Below are 26,182 nucleotides of genomic sequence, written 5' to 3' on the forward strand. Positions count from 1 at the left end.
GGTGATTCTGCTTTGTCATAAATAGCCAAATGTTCCCGAAAGGGACGCCGGAAGGCTGACTTTGCATAAACAGCCACCTTTGGGTCATGTTTAGGATTTTGGTCTAGTTGACCTACACAGCCTTAAAAAAGCTTCGTCCCCGAGACGCTGAAGGGCCGTGTTTTGCAACACCAAGTTTTATCATAATTTGAAAAAAAAAACAAAGAGTCGACGGTCAAGTGAATACCGTTCAAAATTTGTCATAATAAGCTGAGCCAGCTTCGGCCGCGTCTTAAACCGTTCTTGCCAAAATAGCCTTAGAGTATATTTCAGTTGTCGAAAGGTTATTTTCGTAAAAGAATGGACAAGTTTGTAAAGTGTCAAAATAATCCTCCCCGACCTCAAAATTCATGTGAAATTTGGAAGGGGAAACATTTGCAAAAATAACCATTTGGTTGCATTTGTCGAACAGAGAAAGGGAGCTGGAATTTTGTTTTTTTTCTGCCAATCTTTTGATTAGAACATGCAGTTTGTTTGATTTTCAAGTTTGCGGGTCATCTTTAAATCCTTGAAACCCAGTTTGTTCTAATATGAAAATTGAAATATGTTTACTGTTGTTTATCTTTTATTGGGCCGAACTACGCAAGGTCTGATTCATGCGGGGTCATGATACGTAGGCAATCTCCATAAGATTCGACCACAACAAAAGAAAAAAGAATGAAAAAAAAAGAATGAAAAAAGGGAAAAGAAAAAAATGAAAAGAAAAAAAAACATCAAAAAAAGAAAAAAAGAAAAGATGTTGTCAATAATGAGGACCGACTGAGTCCATTCTAACCTGTTTGTTTTGCAAATAAAGTTAAGGTGGTTGGTTTGTGGTAAGCCGGACAATGACACCCAGAATCCTTTACTTGCACCTCCTGATGCACACTATGCGGGGATCAGGCCTGATGACGGAAGCATTCGAGTCCTATTGGGAACTTGTTGACTAAGGGTAATGATATGGAAGCTGGTAATGGTCTCGGCAGTATTGATGCAAAGCTCAGGGGCTAAGATGCCAGTTCTTGATAAAATCGGGGGCCGCTCCGTTCCTGGTTAGCAAGAGAGAAGCTGTTGGTGGCTTATTTTGTTGTCATTTCGGTTGTTCGGATTATTCTTAGGGTTGTAATCCAAGTATTGTCTTGTGTCAAACCTTCTTATCTTTCCATTTGGTCATAGCAGTTTGTTTAGGATTTTGTTCTGGTTTGTTTGTTTGTTTTGTTATTCAAACCATTTCATCGGTCTAAGGCAAAATCCGGTCTTTTGTTAGTTCCAGTCGTCTTTTGTTTAGTCCTTTTATCATTTCGTTCAATGTCGATTCTAGGGACATGACATGCGCACCCAGTTTGGGCCTAATCTTAAAGTTAATCATAAAACCCTGGGAAGGTGATCAAAGCATTTAAAGGAAATAAGAACGGGTTGAGACTGGGGCAAGTTAAACACAAAGAAAACCGTTAAAGAAAGATTCGCCTAAATTGGCATGAGGGTCGTTCATAGTAATGAGAATGAGAGTGTCGCCCAACGGTGTTTTAGAAGTGACAAATGAACAAACAGATGTTGAATATAATTGTCAAGTCCGACACCATCGGAAGAGACTATAAATCTATTGTTTAATTGTGTTGTTTGCACTTGGCATGTGTTGAAGACTGGAATGACGAAGGCATTTTGTTCTGCTACCCAAACACTTTATCCTTCGTTAGCCCTTTGCGCCTTATTTATTTTCTTTCATACCCCTCGTTCGGAATTAGTAGCAACGAATAAAATACGCAAGCATGGCAGGTAAGAGAAAAGAAAGAAAAGAAAACAACAAAATGGAAAAAGAAGAATAAAAGAAAAAGAGAGAAAGAGAAAAAAAAACGACAAAAAGAAAGGAGAAATGAGAAAGGAAAAGAAGAAAGAAAAGAAAAGTGATAACAAAAAAAAAAGAAGAAGAAGAAGAAGAAGAAAGTCAAATAGAAAAGAGGAATTGGGAACTACGTTTGACCTGATTCCTCAAAGAGGATACGTAGGCGCTTCACGGCTCGGTCATAGTTTTGAAAAATGAAAAAAAAAAAAAACAATTAAGATATCCCCAAGTAAGAAACTGGGGCAGAGGTTGCGGTCGTTGTAAATAAATCTAATTCTGAAGGTTGTAACTAATAACCCAAAAAAAATTAATGTATTTTTGAGCCTTTTATACCCTTTCTTTCTAGCCTGTCCAAAACCCCATTACGGTCCAAAGAAAGACCTTCCGATCAGTTTTCAAAAATGCCAAGTCAGACAAATGAAGAGTCTTACCGGCGAACATAACATTCTGTTCCACAGCAGAAAGGACTCTAATCTCCAGCAGAAAGAGTCATACCGGCGACACTCCAAATCCCCAGCTGGAAAGTGATACAAATGAGAGAGTCTTATCGGTGAAAACCTTCACAGGCACCATAAGGCGATGAAAGCTGAGAGAAAACCCAAAAATGAGAGAGACTTGATAGTGAAAACCCTTCGGGCACTACAAGTCGAATAAGATTGAGAATCAGAGGGGGAATCGCCAATGGAAGATCTTAAAAGATGATTGACGGCAGAGGATAGGCCACATACGCATGTCATGGCCATTAGAGTCGGTATCTGCGTTTGATAGGTTTTTATTTATAGTTTCTTTTGTAAAAGAGTCATCGTTTCCTTTGTCTTTTATTTTGTTTCTGTTATCTTTCTCCTTTCATAAAAAATTTTCCCCAATAGAGTCTGTCCGGTCAGAACAAGTACGAAATGACTTCAAAAAATATGCCATCAGCTTTCCAAGATGAGATCTGACTAGTATATCCAAATGGTATAGTCAGCGAGGAACAAGCGCGAGGCCAGTGTCAAATATATATCCCCAGCAAAAGGCCCATGAACAAAGCAAGGAGAGCAATGAGCATGGTGTGGGAAAATTCATACTAGACTAAAAGGTCAGGGAAATGCCGGTTTCCGAGCTATGCCCCAAAAGAAGAAGGATATCCCCAGCAGGAAGGGATTATCCCCAACAAATAATATCATCCCCAACAAGTTGGGGAACACAGAGCAAGGATGGAGAAAGGGAAAACCATCCCAACGGGAGTATCACAACCAACCACCGCGTTTTAAACTAACAAAATTTTGTTTGATTTGAAGCAGGTAACGGAAATGGCATTGATGCCAGAACTGCATGCCCCAAGGGATATTATCAAACTGGGGCAGAAAATTTTCCTTCCATTTAGAAAATTTTCTGGAAGTCAGGTACCCCCAGCTGATAACATTTCACCCCCCAACAGGTAAGTAAATGATTCCCCAACAGTGTTATCCCTAGCGATTGCGAGGAGTCCAACACGAGGTTGGAAAGTCGGTATCCTCAGCGGTTAGTCTTCAAAGGAGGAAGCTAATAATAGTAATAAAATAATAATAAAAAAAGGAATAATAATAATAATAATAAAAATAATAATAATAATAATAATAATAATAATAATAATAATAATAATGAATGGGGAAGGTAGAAAGGGAAAGCTCATCCCAATCCCCAGCAAGTATTCAAGGTAGGACATCTTCAAGTCTTAAGGATATTTTGGGTTCATCCGCCCTCAAATAGGATATGTCGGGTTTATCCGCCCTCAAATAGGATATGTTGGGTTCATCCGCCCTCAAATAGGATATTTTGGGTTCATCCGCCCTCAAATAGGATATGTTGGGTTCATCCGCCCTCAAATAGGATCTGTCGGGTTCATCCGCCCTCAAATAGGATATGTTGGGTTAATCCGCCCTCAAATAGGATCTGTCGGGTTCATCCGCCCTCAAATAGGATATGTCGGGTTTATCCGCCCTCAAATAGGATATGTCGGGTTCATCCGCCCTCAAATAGGATATATTGGGTTCATCCGCCCTCAAATAGGATCTGTTGGGTTCATCCGCCCTCAAATAGGATATGTTGGTTTCAGTCTTTTTATTTCAAGTTTTAAAGACAGGCGCCCACCTGAATAACGAGAGGAATACATTTTTGTCTTTTCATTTATGTTCTAGGTCACCCACCAGTATAATGCGGGAATACATTTTTTGTCTTTTCATTTCTGTTCTGGGTCACCCACCAGTATAATGCGGGAATACATTTCTGTCTTTTCATTTCTGTTCTACGTCACCCACCAGTATAATACGGGCATATCATTTTTCATATCTTTACCACCAGGCGCCCACCTGAATAACGAGAGGAATACATTTCAGTATTTGCATTTCATGTTCCAGGCGCCCACCTGTATAACGAGAGGAATACATTTCAGTCTTTTTATTTCAAGCGTCGAAATTGGGAGCCCGCCCAGATAATAGAGGCATACATTCAGTCTTTTCTATTTTAAGTGTTGAAGTTGGGAGCCCGCCCAGATAACAGAGGCATACGTTCAGTTTTTACTTTTAAGTGTTGAAGTTGGGAGCCCGCCCAGATAATAGAGGCATACATTCAGTTTTTACTTTTAAGTGTTGAAGTTGGGAGCCCGCCCAGATAACAGAGGCATACATTCAGTCTTTTTTTTACTTTTAAGTGTTGAAGTTGGGAGCCCGCCCATAATAACAGAGGAATACATTCAGTCTTTACTTTTAAGTGTTGAAATTGGGAGCCCGCCCAGATAACAGAGGCATACATTCCACGTCTTTACCCATAGGAGATGCATTTCCTCCTAAGTTTTAGTTTTACCCATAGGAGACGCACTTCCTAAAAATATTTCACCAGTAGGAGACGCACTTCCTAAGCAAGTTTCACCAGTAGGAGACGCACTTCCTAAGCAAGTTTTATCAGTAGGAGACGCACTTCCTAAGATAAGTTTCACCAGTAGGAGACGCACTTCCTAAGTTCAGTTTCACCAATAGGAGACGCACTTCCTAAAAATATTTCACCAGTAGGAGACGCACTTCCTAAGCAAGTTTCACCAGTAGGAGACGCACTTCCTAAGTTCAGTTCTACCGATAGGAGACGCACTTCCTAAGATAAGTTTCACCAGTAGGAGACGCACTTCCTAAGTTCAGTTTCACCAATAGGAGACGCACTTCCTAAAAATATTCCACCAGTAGGAGACGCACTTCCTAAGCAAGTTTCACCAGTAGGAGACGCACTTCCTAAGCAAGTTTTATCAGTAGGAGACGCACTTCCTAAGATCAGTTTCACCATAGGAGACGCACTTCCTAAGTTTCAGTTTCACCAATAGGAGACGCACTTCCTAAGTTTCAGTTTCACCAATAGGAGACGCACTTCCTAAGATATGTTTCACCATAGGAGACGCACTTCCTAAAGTTCAGTTTCACCATAGGAGACGCACTTCCTAAGTTCATTTCACCCATAGGAGACGCACTTCCTAAGTTTAGTTCTACCAATAGGAGACGCACTTCCTAAGTTCAGTTTTACCATTAGGAGACGCACTTCCTAAGAATAGGTTCACCAATAGGAGACGCACTTCCTAAGTTTATTTCACCCAATAGGAGACGCACTTCCTAAGCAAGTTTCATCAATAGGAGACGCACTTCCTAAGTCAGTTTCACCATAGGAGACGCACTTCCTAAAGCAAGTTTCACCAATAGGAGACGCACTTCCTAAGCAAGTTTCATCAATAGGAGACGCACTTCCTAAGTCAGTTTCACCATAGGAGACGCACTTCCTAAGCAAGTTTCACCAGTAGGAGACGCACTTCCTAAACAAGTTTCACCAGTAGGAGACGCACTTCCTAAGCAAGTTTCACCAGTAGGAGACGCACTTCCTAAATCCATTGTACCAGTAGGAGACGCACTTCCTAAAAAGTTTCACCAGTAGGAGACGCACTTCCTAAGTTTATTGCACCCAATAGGAGACGCACTTCCTAGGCAAGTTTTACCAGTAGGAGACGCACTTCCTAAGAATAGTTCACCAGTAGGAGACGCACTTCCTAAGAATAGTTCACCAGTAGGAGACGCACTTCCTAAGACAAGTTTCACCAGTAGGAGACGCACTTCCTAAAAAGTTTCACCAGTAGGAGACGCACTTCCTAAGCAAGTTTTACCAGTAGGAGACGCACTTCCTAAGATAAGTTTCACCAGTAGGAGACGCACTTCCTAAATTCAGTTTCACCAATAGGAGACGCACTTCCTAAAAAGATTTCACCCCTAGGAGATGCACTTCCTAGTTTGATTCATTTTAAGTTCGACCATAGGAGACACAATTCCTAGTCCAGTTTTTGAAGTTTACCCGTAGGAGACGCACTTCCTAATCGAGATTTTATTCATAGGAAACACACTTCCTAGTTCTAGTCACTGAAGTTTTTACCCTTAGGAGACGCACTTCCTAGTTTAGCTCATTCCGATTCAACCATAGAAGACACACTTTCTAGTTTGAGTCATTGAGGTTTTTATTTTTGCAGACACATTTTCTAGCAAGAGTTTTGGTTTTACTCAGAGGAGATGCACATCCTAGCCTAGTCTTTAGTTTACTCTCATCATTGCATCAGTAGTGTAAGTGAGTTACAATTTTGCTAACGACTCACAAATCTTCCCAGTACAAACTGGGTTAGAAAATTTTGTTTGTTTTGTTTGTTTTGATTGTCAGGGACCCGCCTGTAGAACGGAGGTTGTGGCGTGTCGAAGATAGAAGAAGTCAGGAGTCCGCCTGTAGAACGGAGAAGCATGTTTCAAGATCAAGCAGTGACCCACTGGAAAGCAGAAGGTTACAACAAAAATCCCCAGCACTCAATCCAAGATAGAAGCAACAAGAAGCTCGCCCCAAGAATGCAAGTCAACAGTCTGGGATGATCAACAAAAGCTGGTCACCAAAAAACAAAAAAAAAACAAGAAGAAAAAGAGAAAAAAAAAAGAACCCAAATTACGGAAGTGGAGAACAAATGTGGTCTGCTCAAGAACTAGCACCTACAACTAGCAAGTATCAAGGTTCAGATCCAAAGTCTGCATGAAGCACCATTCAAGACTCAAGACCAAGTTTCAGAAGACTTAAGAGATATGAATCCTTGTAACAAGTAGCTGATAGGCTTAGTTAGTCTTTTTCAGTTTTCATTTTTGTTGTAATGACAGGACCGCGGACCGGAACCTCGACGGAACGGCACCTCGATCGGCTCTCCACCTCGGTACACCTCACTATCTCTATCATATCCCGAACTACACGTGGCCTGATTCCTGTATAACCAAGGATATGTAGGCAGCTCAGATACCAGGGCTCGGTCACAATCCCTCCCTTTCCTTAAGTGTAGTCCGTCCAAGTAATGGTCGGGTCAAAAACACGTCTAGTCGTTCTTTGTCGGAAAACTCTTCGTGTTTCCAGTCAAAGAGGGGCAGCTGTAAGCACGTGATTTTTGACCCTCCCCGAGAATTTTCACATTTTTAGCATGAATATGTGAAATTGGGTCTAGTATAGCTATTTTAACTATTTTTACTTTATTTCGTTGCAAAAAGAAAATTTCAAAAAATATATATATAAATTTTAGTTTATGTATTTCTCATAAACTTGAAAAATACAAAAATTGCACTTTATTTTTGTACCTTATATAATTTCGAAAAAATACAAAAATAATAATTCTATTAAAGTTTTATAGGCATTTTTAACTTTGAAAAAATACAAAAATATTACCTCATATTTTATCTTAATATTTTAAAACGAAAATTACAAAAAAAAAAATAGTTTTATTAATATTTTGTAGCTATTTTAAACCTTGAAAAATATTTAAAAAGATATAGTTTTGTTTAAATACTAGTCTTATTTTTGGTAGTTATTTTGCTTACATAGGACTAGTTAAGCAACGTGTTCCTATTTCTCGGGTCCGGGCAAAAGAATAATATTCGGGTTTAAACTACCCGGTTTTAGGCCTAATTTTCGGACCTAGCCCATAATAAACAGTGTCCAGGACACGTGAGGAACCCCACCACGTGTGGGGGACATATGCCTCGAACCCCACCACGCGTGGGGCTCATTTTCATGGGCATTGTATTAAAACACGGACAAACAAATTTTAAAAGGAAAAAAGAAAAAGCCAACAGAAGAAAACGAAGGAAGGACTTGGAAAATTTAAAAAAGAGGTACTGTTCCTCCGTCTTCTTCCTGGGAAAAAAACCAAGAAACCGTACTGCCTGCTTCGTCCAAACTACGACCCTCCTCCTCAGGTTCGTTACCTTCCCCACGTCCAAACGCTCCAAACACCACCACCACACGGACCCTCCTCCTCCCAGCTCCACCATCGTCACTACCCAGTCCGATGAGTAGCAACAACGTCGTCACCTCCACTGTCCGAACCCCACCCCGTCACCTTCCCCCAGCCCGCGAGCTCCAGCTCCATCTCCGCCTCAAACCACCACCAAACGACCACCCGTCCCCTCCAAAACTCCAAAAAACCAGACCCATCGCCGACCAGCTCCACCATCACCGATAGACCACCATCCTCACCTTCCCAGAAACCCCATAACCCGCGCTGCTTCACTCGTCAAAAACCAGTCACGACCCAACGACGCCGGAACCACCACGTCTAAACCCACCTTGAGGCCACCACCAGTGACGAACACCCCACAACGCCATAACCTCCACTCTCTCACGTCCGGGCTCCAGCCATTAACCACTGTTCAAACAACCCACCCTACTGTCGCAACTAACGCCCTCGTCATTGTCCAGTCGACAACCATCACCTCGTCACTATTAAACACTGCCCGTCGACCCCCACAATCGTCGACTAAACAGTCCGTCAACTTCACGCCACTAGTTGAGCCGGAGTTCATGGAGGTGAGCTGCTCGACCTTGTGTTGAGGTCGAGTTCCAGTCCAAGGTCCAAAGGTTGAGTCGAGGTCCGGTACGTCGAGGCGTTGTCCGAGGTTCCGTCGTTGTTCTTCGTTCAGAAAGGTCCGGCTTAAGTTCCGTCGGAATCGTGTTTGTTGCTCTGAGTTTGTCGAGGTGCAAAGGTTAGTAAACCTCGATGTATTGGATTAAAGAAATTTTACGTTCAATGTTTGAAGTTGCAATATATCAATTGATATGATAATTTTCTGCTTATGTTTCACCGTATGCATTTTCATTCAATGTGTTGTGTTATTATTGTCTTAGTTTATTTGGACAAAATTAGTATTAGTACCTGTTGTTGCTACGCCCGAAACACTCATTCGCTTAACTTCTTTTGTTAAATCTTGACAAGTTATGAGATTGTATTTGTAAAGAGGCTGTAAGGTTTAGTATGGTTAAAGGCGTAAAAATGGCATCCCTTTAAGAATGTATATATATAAAAAATAATAATAAAAATAAATAAAAATAATAATAATAAATAAATAATAATAATAAAAAAAAATGAGACGAGCCTCGCCAAATAAAAGGGACAAATTGCGGGGCCCTCACAAAATATATGTATTAAATACTTAGATTCCGGGATGGGTCGTTTAGCAAATTTCACGGCCCTACCCAAAAATAATAATGCGCTAGTTGCTTTAGGCGCGCCTTTAATAATGTTATCTCCCTAAACTCGGGTGCACATTTATGTGACCCAAATCCAAATCTCAACGGAGTCGAAATATGTCTCTAGTCACGGGCACATTGATTGTGACGTGGCCCGAGATGCATGTCCATGACGTTGCAAATTCCTTTTAAAAATAAGCATGAGATGAGCCTCGCCGAATAAAAACACAAATTGCGGGGCCCTCAGTAAATACCTGTTTAAAATTACTTAGAATTCAGGAGGGTTGTTTAGCGAATTTCACGGCCTCCGCAAAAATAATAATGCGCTAGTTGCTTTAGGCGCGTCTTCAATAATTTAATTTTCTTAAGCTCGGGTGTGCATTTCATGCGACCCAAATCCGATCCCAAAACATCAAATAAAATGTGTTCCGGATTATGGGTGCATTTCATGTGACGTAGTCCAAAGACGTGTTTTAAATGATGTTCACATTTCTTTTAAAAACAATAATAGTAAAGCGGTTAAAAGATAAATTTGCACATAAGTTCATACTTGTATAAAATCAGATAATCAAGCCGAATATAACAATTGAGCGACCGTGCTAGAACCACGGAACTCGGGAATGCCTAACACCTTCTCCCGGGTTAACAAAATTCCTTATCCGGATTTCTGGTACGCAGACTGTAATATAGAGTCATTCTTTTCCTCGATTCGGGATTAAAATTGGTGACTTGGGACACCCTAAATCTCCCAAGTGGCGACTCTAAAATAATTAAACCAATCCCGTTTCGATTGTCCTTTAATTGGAAAAACTCCCCCTTGCGCCCTCTCGGGTGCGGAAAAAGGAGGTGCGACAACAAGAATCCGCGTGAAGAGGAACGACAAAAAGTCACTTGGGCCGAAGTCGTATTCATACAACGCTATAATGAAATGCACCTTGGCCATGACCGAGGTCGTATATTCAGAATGCTTGAATGGCGAATTGGATGTTGCGGCATTTCAGAGGGTCAACCAGTAATACAGTCATATGAATTAGGTACTATGGCTAATGACCGTTGTGTAAATGAGATTATCTAGTATATAAACTAAGTGAGAGGAAGAAGAAAGGGGGCTGAAACAAACTTACACACACATATATCCCTGCTAAGGAGAAAGAAGCAAGGAAGCCCAGATCCTCAGTATAAATCATTACTCTCATCATATTAAATGTGTGGGGGTCAACCTTGTTAAAGATCAGTGATCCTTTTTATCTATGTATTCTTCATTATTATTCAATGTTATGAAAGTCACTATCCTATTCTTACATTACGGGATTCAATTTTTGCTATGAATAAATTTTATGTTCCGCTATTCTTACTTGTTCTTATCTTCTGCCTCAGATCTAGAACAAATTATCTTTGGTTATGATTTACCTCAAATCTTCCTATTTAATTAGTTTATAAAAAGACTTAACACTTTTTGGTAAAACAAAAAAGCGATTAAAGAGCTCTAGAAGGTCTCATTCTTTTCACCAAATAAAAGAACAAGAAATACATCATTGGAGAAAGAATAATGTATATTTAATACTTGTGATCATGACCAAGATTACTATTCCCTATACATTTTATTTGATTTTTTATATGTTTTTGCACACATTAAAAAATTCATCTTTTAATATTAATTAGCAATGAAATTGATTATATTTTAATTTTTACTATCTCTTCACATTTATTTTATTCTATTTTATATTTGACATAATGCTATTTTGGGATTTGGGATATGATGATTAGCAACTCCCAGTAAACAAAACAATTGGCAGAACTCGAAGCAATAGCAGAACTCATTGAATCTTCAACATTCTTTGGGGAGTCAACTCTCTTGATTGAGTTTTTAATCGCACAGTTCATCGAATCATCAAGCTTATCTATTAAGTCTTCAATCTTTTCGAACGAGTCTTTAACTTTACCGTTCACAGAATACTATCGAACTGTTTTGATTGAGTCTTCAAATTTAAAATTCATGGAATCTTGATCATCTCACTCATATTGCCTCTCCATTTTTATTTTACAAAAATATTAACATGAATTGTAGGAGATGAAATGATCATCTGGTTTTATAACAAGTAGTATGTGAACTATAGAGAAATGAAACGCCAATATGAGATGGATGAATTCAATTGCATTGGAAAATAAATATAACACATACTCCAACACTGTTTATTCGAAGGGCAATTTTGAAAAAAAAATAATTCACTCTTAAAATCTGAAAAAATTAAATATTTTGGACCACAAAAAAAAGCTAAAAAATCAAATAAAGTGGACCAAAAGAGTAGTGTTTTGCTTCCTAAAACGCCATGAAAAAACCTAAGTATCAGAGCTAATCATCTAAACAGTCCTAAACCTTAAAACAATTCTTTATAAACCGCTTTAAGAACTTTATCAACAATACTTTATTTCTACCAAATTCTTATGGCTTAGAAGACGATAGTATAACAACTATCTGTGATTACATGTCAACTTAAGTTAATAGTATAAAAAAATTATGCATTATCAATGAATACAACAACTATCGGTTATTACAAATCAACTTAAATTAATAGTTTGAAAAAATTATGCAATACATTAAACTCTTTCTTTAATTGTCTTAACGTACCTTTAACTCTCAAATTTTGATTCCAACTCTTTACAGTCCACAATCTTTTTTAGTCCTTACAAATTTGGACTGCATAGTTTCCACGCCTTACATACAGTAAGAACTTAAGCAAAGTCTAAATTACCGATGCAGGTAAGTTTTTACTCCTTACGTATGTATGATATATGGTAATAGATACATCCAAATGGGATTTTTATGTTTCTTCCTTTTCTCTCTCGCTAGGTGCAGCGAAGAGCTAGTTACCAATTTTACTATACTATACAAGTTATTTTTATTCCGAATAAAAGAAGTGTAAAACAACTAGACAATATAATTCGAGCAAATATTATTGATGTAAATATCGGGTGCGAATAAATATTTTTGCTTGACATTTCACTTCAAATGGTTAAAATTAGTGCTCGATCGTCCGTCTGTATTTGGACTTAAAACCTAATTTTCTCCTAACTATTTATGCATCTATTTTAAAATTTGGTTCCAACGATTAGTTAAATTAAAATATAATAATCAAACTAAAAGCCATCAACAATCCATTTCCCACCAAAAAAAATAAATAAAAAAGCCTTCAACAACGTGCTTCTTTCCACTTATTCTCCCACCACCACTCTCCTCCGTGCACGCCGTCGTCAACCACCCGAAAAATGGACGTAAACATTAAGGAAACAACCATAATTCTCCCATCAACACCTCCTTTCGCCGACGATCACGTCCTCTCTCTTTCTCACCTAGACACTGATATAAACCTGCATGTTACCTTTCGATACCTTCGGGTCTACGCCAATGACCCGGAAAACCAAACCCGAGCACAACCCGACCCGTTTCAAGTTGTCACTTCCTCCCTCTCCGCCGCCCTCGCCTGTTACTATCACTACATTTGCAGTTGCCCGTCGTGACTTGGACAACCGCCTAGAGCTCCACTGCCACGCTGGCAGTGGAGTCCCCGTGACACGGTGGATTGTTTCTTGAGTGAAATTAACTATACCTTGATGATCCAGAATAAAAGTTCGTCGAGAAGTTAGTACCCGACCCGAGAGAGGAAGATGCTTTGACCCGACCCTTTATTCTCCAAGTGACACGGTTCAAGTGTGGCGGGTGGGTTCTTGAAAAGCCGCGATACATCACTCATTATGTGATGGACTCGTGGCGACCCTTTTTTTCAATGCAATGGCGGAGCTGGCTCATGGGGCGAGCCGGGTAAAGTTTGAACCGGTTTGGGACCGGTCGAGTCTGCTTGGACCCAGGAACCCGCCCCGCGTCGATTTCCCGTTTCATGAGTTTCTTAATCTGGATAAAAAACTCTTTGCCGTACATGGAGTCGGATAAACCGGCGGTTCGAGAGTGTTTTAAGGTGAAGGATGAGTGGTTGGACCGGCTTAAGGGATTTCTTCATGAGCAATCTGGTTCAAATTATACTACTTTTGAAGCCTTGGGAGCTTTCATATGGCGGGCAAGGTATGTCCTACTCATATAAAAATTGACTTGTTTAATATTCCCTCTTTCTCAATATATATTGGAACCATTCAAATTTCGAGCGTCAAATTTTTCTTTGTTGCTTTATCTTATCTATACTGTTCCTTGAGCAGGTAGTTTATCGAAAAAAGTCTCTCTATCTTGAAAAATAGGGGTTAGGTCTGAGTACACACTGCTCTTCCCAAACTCCATATATGGGATTACACTAGATTTTTTTCGTTACAAACGATGCCACATATATATATTGAAACTATCTTTAGTTTTTGCTAATTTATTTATAATTCTGTTTGCCGAGGGTCTTCCGGAAACGATTTCTCTACCTTTTTAAAGGCAGGGGTAAGGTCTGCCGTAGTGGCGGAGGCAGGATTTCTGCCAAGGAGTTCTAAAAATACAAAAGTTAAAAAAATTAAAAGACACTGTGGCTAGTGGAATTGAACTAATGACCTCACAAAGGTTTTGAACCCCTTGACTACTAAGTTATGCTTTTGGCCTGTATTAACGGGATTCAAAATATAATATATTGAGGTAAAAAATAGATTTTGCCTTATATATACAGTGTAATTTTTCTGCGATCCGCCTCCTAAATTCGCCCCTGGGTCTGCTTACACTCTGCCCTCCCCAGACCCCACTTGTAGGACTACACCAGGTATGTTGTTGTTGTATTTATAATTCTGTTAGGGACTAATTTCTCAAAGTGTGAAACAGGGTAAAGGCTACTAAAATCTCTGGTGAAGAGACGGTGAAATTTGCATATGCAACAAATATAAGAAGAATAACAAAACCACAATTACCTCCTGGCTATTGGGGCATTGGCTGTGTCCCAGTGTATGTTCAACTCCTTGCAAAAGACCTGTTGGATCAACCATTGTATAAAACTGCAGATTCAATCAAGAACAGTAAATACAACACGACCGATGAGTACGTTCGATCCTTCATCGATTTCCAGGAGCTTCATTATCATGAAGGAATCACAGCAGGTAATCTAGCACTAAATTTGTTGTCGTCTTGAAATTAGAGGTTCAGAATTTAATATTTGTTTGGAAATTTGCGTTTTCAGTCCCTCAAAATATTGACAAATTTGTATTTTGGTTCTTTGTGATAATTGACTAAGCACATTTAACTTTCAAATAATAGAAATGTGTAATTTTGATCCCTATGCTTGCCAAACTTCACATATTATTTAGCCGTTACCAGGGGCGGATCTAGCGTAGCGGTGCCAGGTTCATCCCAGTACTTTCGATGCGGAGCATAAATTTATAACAACAACAATAACAAACCCAATATATTCCCATAAGTGGGGTATGGGGAAGGTAGTGTGTACGCTGACCTTACTCCTACCTAGTGAAAGTACAGAGGTTGTTTCCAATAAACTCTCGATTTAGAAAGAAGAAGAAGAAGAAGAAGAAGAAGAAGAAGAAGAAGAAGAAGAAGAAGAAGGGGAAGGATGAGGAGAAATAGAGCTGAAATTGTTTAAAAAGTGGGTACAGGGGGAGAGTAGAGCATAAATTTATGTGTAACAATTATCTAAAATAGGAACAAATAGCATATATAAACCTATGACTTTAACAATATAATGAGTTCGAACTCATAGAATTCAAATCCTTGATCAGCCTTTGACCGTTACACCATTTACCAGTAACTAAGGGGCTAAAAGTGCTAATATCCGTTGTTGAAATTTTAGTAATTTATTATCTATAGTATATATGTTGGATGTCGAAAATATTGGATTCAATTATATCTATTAACTAAAATTTTGATCTGCCTCTGCATGTAATAGAGTAAGTGGTTTCACTGATTGGAGACATTTGGGACATGCCACCGTTGATTTTGGATGGGGTGGTCCTGTGACTGTTTTTCCACTTTCTAGGCACTTAGTTGGTAGTATTGAGCCATGTTTTTTCTTGCCTTATTCTTCTTCTAGTGACGGGAAGAAAGATGGATTCAAAGTATTGGTATCTCTTCAAGAAGAAGCAATGGTTGATTTCACGGAAGAGATGAAGAAATTGGAGCATGGTCTTTCTTGATTTTATATGGAGAGTTTTGGTGGGTGGGGTTGGGGGCAGGGGCGAAGCCACCCTATGGTTAGGGTGGTCAATTGACCACCATTTATCGGAAAATTACACTTCGTATATAGGTAAAATATTACGTTTTAGAGGTACATAACATATATTGAACACCCTTTGTCAGATTTTTTTTACTTATTTCAAGTTTGAACACATTGAGAAAAATTCTAGCTTCGCCACTAGTTGGGGGTGTGGGATCTTATATGTGAGGTAATAAGAGTTATCAAGAATGATCATCAAATAAAAGAGCTCTTACATCATTGGTGGCTTTTCAGCATTTTCTGTCTAAGTTGTTGACCATCATCTCACCTCCCAGATGAATTTCGGCATACCAATAACGGTTTGTTTGGATGGTTGCTACCTATTATGTTGTATCGTATTGTTACTTTAAATATAATGTTTGTTTTGATTGTTACTTGATGTGACGACCCGGCCAATCGTCTCATGAGTTACCGCTTCGTTTTCCCTATTTCTGCTTTTTTATGCTTTGTTTATCCGTGTTATGTGATATCGGATTGGTCGGATCGAATCCGGAAGGAATTTGGTAAGGTTTGAGACAATAGTCTCTTTTAAGGAAGTTTAAGTTGGAAAAGTCAATCGGATGTTGACTTATGTGTTAGAAGCTCGGATGTGAGTTCTGATGGTTCGGTCAGCTTCAGGAGGTGATTTGTGACTTAGGAGCGCGATCGGAATGAATTTTGGAGGTTCGTAGTAGATTTAGGCTTGAATTGGCGAAGTTGATATTTTGGCAATTTCCGGTTGGTAGGCGAAATTTTGATATAGGGGTCAGAATGGAATTCCGAGAGTTGCAGTAGTTTCGTTGAGTCATTTGGGATGTGTGTGCAAATTTTCAGGTCATTCGGACGTGGTTTGTTTGGGTTGTTGATCAAAAGCGGAATTCGGAAGATTTTAGAAAGTTTGGCTTGAATCCGATGTGTTTTGGGTGATTTGATGTTGTTTGAGGTGTTTGATGATTGGAACAAGTTTGAATAAGGTTTTAGGATATGTTGGTATGTTGGTGCCTTTGGTGGAGGTCTCGGGGGCCTCGGGTGAGTTTCGGGTGGTCAATCGGACCATTTCGTGAAGTTTGGAGTTGCAGGTTCAACTGTTGCAGATTTTTTTACTCTTCGTGTTCGGGAGTGGACCATCGCGTTCGCGAAGAGTCAGTGGAATTTAAGCCTTCAGGTTCGCGAGGGAGGCTCCACATTCGTGAAGGGCTGGATGCTCGTGCATCGCGTTCGTGAGAAGGGAGTCGCATTCGCATAAAGTCTTTTGGTCAGCTGGGTCTGAGGTCGAGTTATTCATCACGTTCGCGAGAGAGGAGGTGCGTTCGCGAAGAGTAAGTCTGAGGAACCATCACGTTCGCGATGGCCTTGTCGCGTTCGCGAAAGAGGAAAATTGGTCAAAGTAAATTTGTGCTTCGGGAACGCGAGGATTTCTATTTTGACGTTCCAATTTGGTATGTTGTTATCTTTCAAAAAATATTTCTATTTTGACGTTCCAATTTCTAAAACTTTATATATATAGATAAACTCAAAATGACGTCATATTGAAATAAAATTTCACCGGCTAAAGAATCATTTAAATTCTTAGATAGCCGACTAAAGTGAATTTTAAATTAAGAATAATATCTTCACTTGCATCATTACAAAGATAATATATATATATATATATATCTTCACTTGCATCATTATAAAAATATATATTATCTTTATAATGATGCAAGTGAAGATATTATTCTTAATTCGGAAAAGGCCTAAAAATGCCACTCAACCTTTAGAAATGGTCTATCCATGCCATCCGTTAAAAAATGCTCATTTCATGCCATCCATGTCGTTAAAAAGGGTCAATCCGTTGCTTGTCTATTACCCTTTGTTATAGTTTTTGAGCTATGGGTTCATATATACTATTTTTATAATTTTAAGAATTTTTTACATATAAATTTTTGCTCAGTGTGAAAAGTTATGGGTTCAATTGAAACTGTTGTCAACACTCTACAGATGCCTCTGCCTATATATATGTACAGTTTTTTTCTTTGAATCATTAAATGTTAAATTAGTTGACTGTTATTATATAACATTTCATATATTGTCTTGAAATTAGCAAGTAGTTTTTTCTCGACACCATACTTGGCTTAACCTCAATGCAAACTACTCAAATTGCATTTATATTCAAATTCAGATATCATATCAGTTTGTTAGTAATAGTGATTTTTTTTAAAATGACACATAATGTAAATTAAAAAAATATTCTAAGATATTCTTGTCTTATAATCTATGTATTTGAGTTGAAAACAATATTTAAAATCGATGATATCAACTTCCAAAATTTTTATACTTAACATAGATGAAGTAGAAGAAGAAATTCGATGTCATCTCCTACTTCTGGTTTTTAGATTTTTCATACATTTTTCTATATTTATTTTCTTTTATCTTATTTATAATGTCTTTTTTTTTACAAAAAATTAATTTATTTCTCTATAAAAGGATGAGTTTAAATAGAAATTGTCTAGATAAGAACTTTATTTATATTTTTAGTCTTTAGTTGAAATTCTTCCATATTTTCTTTTGGCTTTATCTAATCAACCTAAATAAGTGCTCGCCTTACCACTTAAATTAAAAAATTGAAGATTGTGTAATTTAGATATAATCCATATAAAATATATGTATAATCGTGTGTTGCCAGTATATCATTTATGGATATTAGCCATAAAAAGTAAACAATAAATCTGGCTAGATATTTATGTAAATATTCCATAAGATTTTGATTTCTTGATTTTATCCATGATATGACTTCTATTATAATAATTTTAAAAATTCTATAAAATTCAAAAATATCTTATCCATTTTTTTTAAAATTACATTATATTAAAAAATAATCCCATTTTGAAATAATTTGTTTACATTTTAAAAAAAAATATTTCATGTCATACCAGTTTTTTTAATATACTTTTTGTTACACTTGAAAATTGCTATAGAAACTATCAATTAGAAACCAATGGCCCTCTTGTTGACTTCGAGAAAAATAATTTTTCACATAATCTAGTGATTCAAAACTGATATTCTTCAACAAAACAATATTAAACACGTGCAATACTGGCTTGACTGCAGCTAAATGAAGAGGTTTCATCTTATACCCATCAATTCCTAGTAGGTGCTAAATAAAAATTAATGATAGCAAATGTATAGGCAAAATTTTGTTATTTGTTTGATGTCCATTTATACCAATTGATTCTTCCAACAAATGTTTTTCAAAAAGGAAAAAAAATAATTTTTTGAATATTGACTGACTTTTGTGATGTTTCTTTCTCCAACATGTAGATTTACTTCATTATATATGTAAATAAACTTTTATTCGATTTTTAAACTCTTTTTTATTATCTGGATAACCATAGACGTGTACCCTATATGTTACATTTATTTTAAAATAAATTCGATTTATTCAAATCTTACTATATTGTATTAAAGAACTTAATTATAGGGTTTTAAATGTGAAATAGCTTTATAGTTGTATGGAATAGTTTTTTTTACCACAGGCGCAGTAGTATTTAAATAATCAGAAAGATAATAAAAGTTCCTAGCATGATTGCATATGACCATTAACCAAATTAAGTATGATAATTTGACCCCAAAAAAAGATAAATTTCTTTTTTATTTTAACTCAAATTTAAAAACTTTATTTATAAATTCAAAATTATTCTTTAATTCAAATTCAGTTATATATATATATATATATATATATAAGAGAGAGAGTCAAATATAGAATAAAGTTACCATATACTATTTGCATTTATTAGCTTGTCACTTGGCTTAACCACAATGCAATTATATATGGTAACTTTCTTGCTTTAATATATATATATAGATAATGAGGTTATATATATATATATTTATTTATCTTTTACCCTACTTTTTTATATAGCAATAATTTTACTTCGTATCCTGTTCTTTGTTAGTAATTTTGCAAGTTTATTCTTCATATTATTGGTGTGTGACGTCATGAAACGACGACAAATGATACAATCTATTAAAACGTTGTATTCTTCAAACAATACAAAACAATACAGTACAATACAATACTATACATTATGAAATAACTTGTAACAACAATCCAACAAGCTGTAAAAGTACAATGAATTATATATAGAGCTTATAGAATTTGGAAAATGGAAACTTAATTAAGAACCTTGAAATAGTCAAGACATCCTACTAATTAAGGTAGTAAATCAACAACAACAACGATCTAGTAAAATCCCATAACGTAGGGTCTGGGGAGGGTAATGTGTATGTAGACCTTATCCCTATTCTGATGGAGCGGAGAGGTTGTTTCCGATAGACCCTCGGCTCAGGATAATTAAGGTAGTTAATCAACAGTGGAAATTGGGCAGCTCATTTGCCGAATCTCCACAACACATAGGTACAGTAATTAACTAATTATAACACAGAACTAGTAAAGAAACAAAGTCAATATACGTATATCATTTAATTTTGATTCAATTCCGACATAAATTTTTCATCAGAATTAGACTTAAAATTTGATTAGAACTCTATAAGAGAGAATTAGTTCTGGTTAAACGCGCTCATTGAATAAGTAGTGAAATTAATTTGATTAGGCCGATACATTATCTTTTAGTTGACCCGATAGTGCAAACAATAATTTACACCGTCCCTGTATAGAAGTTTTAACTCTATATAAAGGAAAGATACTGCATATTTATTTATGCACTCAAAACAAGCCATAACAATTGTTTTCAGGGAAGTAGCACTTTGACTCTACGTTATAAATCTCAACTACTATCCAAAATTAAATGTCCCAACCCTGACCTTTCATTCTGATATATCGACGTTAGAAAGCTCAAGACTGATGCATAGGTTCATGTTGCAAAAAGTGTTCATGAAATTCTTAAATGCATTGCTCGCCTAATCAGTTTCAAAGTTAGGAATTTATATAAGGTGATTCAAAAATGTTATACCTGAAATTTAGACATGTAATCTAAAGAAATTTTTGAACTCCTCATTTGCCACTTAGTTAGAATATCAAGGTAATATGTAATGTATGTTTTTAATTTTTATATTACTAGAGTAGGTTTATGAAAAATAAATACGAAACTCTGCAGTGGACGCTCTTCTCTTCAACAAGAGTTCGGATCGAACAGAAGAGCAGGAGATATACTTATAGACCAAGAAAAAAATAGCCCGATTAGAACAAACTGTAGTAGTAATAAAGAAGAATATAATATCAACCAATTAAAATAAAATTCTCAAGAGAATTACACCGAAAGGGGCTTAATTGATACAATAAGACAAACTACTGTTTGAGATCTCGAGGATCTTGAATATCAAATAATGCAAATTATAAATTAGAATGAGCACACAGCAACAAAAGCCGACCCTTTGGGGAAGCACACATAAGATTTTGGGAGAGAAAACAGAAATCCTTCAAATAAGAGGATGAAAAGGATCTAAAAATCAAGGAAATGGTGAAAATTGATAGAAGTGAATGGTTTGATCATTACTAGTAGTAGGTTGCTGGAGGAGGTGAAGCATGGGTGGCAGATTGCTCGTATTTTGCAGGTGGTGGAGGTGAGGCATAGGCGGGAGTTTGCTTATAGTAATTCGTTGGTGGTGGAGGTGAGTAGTATGATGGCAATTTTTCATTGATCTTTGGCAGAGATGGTAAGTCGTAAGTTATAGGTGATTGCTCGTAGTATTTTGGTGGAGGTGGAGGAGATTTGTAGGAAGGTGTAGATTCTTTGTAGTACGGTGGAGGGGGAGACTTATAATTGATTGGTGATTGCTCATAGTATTTTGGTGGTGGTGGTGGAGAGTTGTATGACAATGGTTGCCCATAGTATTTTGGTGGAGGTGGAGGAGATTTGTAAGAAGATTGTGATTGCTCGTAGTATTTTGGTGGGGGTGGAGGTGACTTAGGTGATTGCTCATAGTATGTTGGAGGAGGTGGAGGTGACTTGTAATACGAAGGTGATTTCTCATAATAAGTTGGTGGTGGTGGAGATTTATAATAAACTGGGGACTTGTAATATTTTGGTGGTGGCGGAGACTTATAATATTTAGAGGGAGCAGGCGATTTGTAGTACTTTGCTGGTGATGGCGACTTGTAGTATTTTACGGGAGCTGGCGACTTGTAGTAGTTCTTTGAAGGAGCTGACGACTTGTAGTATTTTGCGGGAGTTGGCGACTTGTGGTATTTTGCGGGAGCTGGTGCTTTGTAGTATTTTGCAGGAGCTGGCGCTTTGTAGTATTTTGCATGTGATGGCGACTTGTAGTAGTTCTTTGAAGTTGCTGGCGACTTGTAGTATTTTACGGGAGTTGGCGACTTGTAGTAGTTCTTTGAATGAGCTGGTGACTTGTAGTATTTTGCGGGAGCTGGCGCCTTGTAGTATTTTGCGAGAGTTGGCGCCTTGTAGTATTTTGCGGGAGCTGGCGATTTGTAGTATTTTGTGGGAGCTGGCGACTTGTAATATTTTACGGGAGCTGGAGATTTGTAGTATTTTGCGGGAGATGGTGACTTGTAATAGTGCTTTGCAATAGCAGGTGACTTATAGTAAGGAGTAGGTACTGAGTACTTGGGTGGAGATGGTGATTTGTAATACTTCTTAGAGGTGTAAGAAGGTGAGGGAGAAGCATACCCATAAGAGTAATCAGCAACAACAGTGCTGGCTATAAAGCAAATTACCAAAGCAGTTACAAGTAAAGGCAATTGCCCCAACTTCCCTAAGCTTGTCATTTTGCTTATGCAGCCAACAATACTTAGAAAAAGAATGAAAAGAAGTTAAACTTGTCTTGAATAGTGAGTAGGGAGCTTTGGCTTTTATATAGGAACAATATTATCATTTTAGGTTTGTGTTATTGGCACCCACTAACATTATAGCTAAGTCAAAATATATATGGGCTCGAACTTTTCTATAATTGCTTCATGGTTAGCCACTAAGATGATATAGCATAGTCCAAATAAATAATAGGCAATTACTAAGTGGTTAGCTTTTTTCTGGTGGCAGAAAAAATAATTTACAGATAATAAATATTAAAAGCGGAGAAAAAAAATAAGGATGCCACGACTTGCATCTCATTAGCGAATAATTAAGTTGACTTGTACGAATAATTACGGTATATTGAATTTGAAGTTCGGGATATTCCATGGATTATCTATCCCGCCTCTGATAGATTATTATTATACTGAAACTCCATTATATTATACTGTAACTCCAGCATAATATATTGGAACTCCGATATAATTTTTCCAAATTTTGAACTGTGTTTTCGTTCAAATTTATTTTTACATGAAAAGTGGCTAAATTTCGATTACTTTTGAAACTATGGCTATTTTTGAATCTCCCTAGATAATACCACCATTTTGGTATTAACTCTATATCCATGGATTATCTATCCTGCCTCTGGTAGATAATACCACCATTTTGGTATTAGTTGTCACACCCCAATTGAGGCGATTTTCACATACTTGGATTGGATAAGTGTTTTTGAATCGGATTGATTATTATTCATCATTCTATCTTTGTTTTTGGCATTTGATTGGTAGATCTAAGAGAGAAATATTAGGGGTTTTGGCAAAACTTTTCTAAAGTAAAAAATGGAGACTTGAACCCCGATTTAGAGTCGGTTTTGGATGAAACTTGTATATTTGGAGTCGTATTCGAATGGGTTTTGGATGAAACTTTTCTACCTGCATATAGTGATATTGCCAAATGTATCAAGACAAGAACTAAAATTCAGAGCTCAGGAAAAGGGAAAAGAGAAAATAAAAAGGAATGCTAGGAAGGATTAAGCAGAAAATGTTTATTACCGGCAAAAGAATTATATCTAGCAATACAGCTGCAGTTAAAAACTATAATAAGGTCTGTAGCTGCTTTTCGATGCCAGAATTTTCACAACAGATTGTCTCTAGTAATGACTGCCACACCTGGATATTTGGAGTCGAGGCTAGAGAGATCATGTCCTCCAAACACATTATTGCAGTGTGTAAATCACCTACTTGGCAAAGACCTTTGATAAGAGAATTCAAAGTCTCAACTCTAGGCCAAAAGGAATTGCTTGACATTTGCTCCAATATCTTACTTGCTTCAACATATTTACCATCTTTACATAACCCATCTACCAAAGTTTCATAAGTCTCATAGTTTGGCGCGCAACCTACTTGCCTAGACATCCTTTCCAAATACTTAACAGCTGAAGTAGATTTTCTTTCATGGCATAGGCCTTTTATAACACCATTATACAACTTAATATTTGGAACACAGTTTTTCTGCATCATCTCAGAATCAATGACCACAACTGCCTCATCAACCTGGCCATCACGACACAATGCAGATACCTTAGCTTCATAAATCCACACCGATGGTTTGAAGCCTCTGTGATGCATTTCCTTCAGAACCTTGTTACCTTCATCAATCTTTCCTTCAGCGTAAAAGTCAATGGCCATTGCACTGTAGCTATCTGAACTGGGAACTATGCCTCTTATCAGAGCTTCATTAATCAACACTTTCATATCTTCTGTATCTGCACCATTTTGGCATCGAAAATGATCAATCTGCTTGTAGCATCTTTTCGGAGCTTTAAGTCCTTTCCGCAGTACCTTCCCGAGAATACTAATGGCTTCCTCCCCTTCTTCATTGTCGCATAATGCTTCCAATAGAGTCCGATATACAACAACATCTTCACCACTACCCTTTTGAGATATCCTCCAGAACATTGAGTACAACAGATGAGTAGCCTCATTGAGCCGCTTTTCTTCACACAGACCCCTCATCAAGATCCTATAACTCTCTTTGTTTGGATAGCAGTTCTGGTAACTCATCTCTTGGAAAATATGCAATGCAAGGTCTGACCGTTTCAATTTACAAAGAACATTCATCAACAAATTTAAGAAATAGGCCCGAGACTTCACTTCCCATCTACAAGAGTTCTCAAGGAATAACTGATAAACTGATTCTAGCTTAGATTCTTCTACCAATATCTCCAAAAGAGTATTCAAAGATCTTGTCCAATCTATACAATTGAACTCCGGAAGAGACTTAAAAAGAGACATGGCTTCATTTGTTAATCCAGCTTGTGCATAACTACTAATGGCACTCACAAATATTGAGTCATGACACTCACATGAGTCATCTTTCATCTGATTAATTACTCTCTTCATCTCAGCTGTTCTACCTGATCTGCCTAAAATATTAATCATAGTGCCATAGACAGGACCATTATGATGGTAAGTTGGATACTTGAATTTTGCTTCGTCAAAGAGTTGAAGCGCTTTTAGTGGGTTCTTCTGGCTCTGTATTATCTGTGAGAGCTGCTTCGGCGTTAAAACCCTTGGCCATCTTATGCCCATTAGCAGCAGCAAACTTGATGGATTCTGAAACAATAAAGAAGAGAAACTATTATAAAAGGATGACGATTTCATAAGAAAGTCGAGACAGGGCGTAACACTTACAAACCTCAAGTTGACATCCAAATTCAGCTCGGTTTCACAATTGAAACATAACAACATACAAGATAATATCAATTTAAGTCCATGGCAGTACGCGACATATACTTATCATCCTTATTATTTTCCAACTAAAGTAGACTTAGGCAGTTCTAATTGGCATATAACATCTTCTTTTAATAGTAAAATTGAGAGTGATATTGAGAAAGCACGGCAGCAGGACTCAAGCAAACAAATAATACATCCAACAATCGTGCCAATCTATCAACTAACATTCCGGTGTGCTAACTTGCACTGCCAACGACACTATGACAGGAGGACGCACGCACACCCATCACTAAGTTCATGCTCTACCCAGTGGCGGAGCCAGAAGTTTAACTAAGGGGAGTCCAAATATAAATAAGTAAGCACACAAAGAAATCAAGGGGAGTCAATGTATATTATATATACATAAAATTAAGCATTTAACGTGTTTACACCATGTAATTTTCCGAAGAAGGGTGTAAATTGACTCCCCTTGCCAATGAGTGGCTCCACCACTGGCTCTACCCTAGTCAAGTAGGCCGTGGTTACTCAGAACTTCACCAGCGGGCTCACTTTGTCCCCTGCGACAATTCATCAAACATGTTGTGTGTAGTTTAGTGAGTGAGTTTCGCGCATGCGAAAGAACCCCGACACCCTCCCAAATCCACATGGGAATTCAAGTTTATAGGAAAAGAGCACATCCAGCACCACAATTCAGTCACCGCATCACACTGAAATCACCAGCAGACATAAACCTCACACCCCTACAGAACTAGGGGACTAGGGGGAGAATTGCGGAGAGGAAGAGAGAAGACAGACTAGGAGAAGAGAAGAAGATTGTTACCTGGTCGCGGGTGGCCCAAGTCGAGCGTGGTGGCCGGAGAAAGTGTGTGCAGTGGTGAAGGTAATGGGAGGATGTTCCCGGGGGGGGGGGGGGGGAGGAGGTGAACCGGAAAGGGGCAAAAATGTCATTGTACCTATGAAAGTTTTCTATTTTATAATCCCACCTAAATTCCTATAAGTTATTTTTATATAAAATCTTAAATATTCTTAGTGAAATTTCTGACTCCGTCACTCGCGACATGAATAATAATGATTTATATTACCTAATCTAACTTGCTTAAAATCGAGACTTAATATTATTGTTATTTA

General features: G+C 37.6%; 2 protein-coding genes and 1 pseudogene across 2 annotated transcripts; 1 reads left to right on the top strand and 2 right to left on the bottom strand.

Moving 5' to 3' along the window:
• Positions 1 to 12,524: 12,524 nt before the first annotated feature.
• LOC104236896 (tetrahydroanabasine acetyltransferase-like) lies at positions 12,525 to 14,574 on the top strand (annotated as a pseudogene).
• Positions 14,575 to 20,800: 6,226 nt separating this feature from the next.
• Positions 20,801 to 22,332, bottom strand: LOC104236899 (extensin-2-like). The gene has a single exon (XM_070162953.1). The coding sequence runs from the start codon at positions 22,295 to 22,297 to the stop codon at positions 21,065 to 21,067; it is 1,233 nt and encodes a 410-aa protein (XP_070019054.1). The 5' UTR covers positions 22,298 to 22,332; the 3' UTR covers positions 20,801 to 21,064.
• A 997-nt stretch (positions 22,333 to 23,329) lies between these two features.
• LOC104236898 (pentatricopeptide repeat-containing protein At1g05600) lies at positions 23,330 to 25,940 on the bottom strand. The gene is made up of 2 exons (XM_009790947.2): positions 25,875 to 25,940; positions 23,330 to 24,934 (listed from the first exon to the last, which is right to left on the bottom strand). The coding sequence occupies exon 2, from the start codon at positions 24,908 to 24,910 to the stop codon at positions 23,414 to 23,416; it is 1,497 nt and encodes a 498-aa protein (XP_009789249.1). The 5' UTR covers positions 24,911 to 24,934; positions 25,875 to 25,940; the 3' UTR covers positions 23,330 to 23,413.
• Between the last annotated feature and the right edge of the window lie 242 nt (positions 25,941 to 26,182).

Source organism: Nicotiana sylvestris, chromosome 11 (genome assembly GCF_000393655.2).
Source record: "Nicotiana sylvestris chromosome 11, ASM39365v2, whole genome shotgun sequence".
NCBI lineage: Eukaryota > Viridiplantae > Streptophyta > Magnoliopsida > Solanales > Solanaceae > Nicotiana > Nicotiana sylvestris.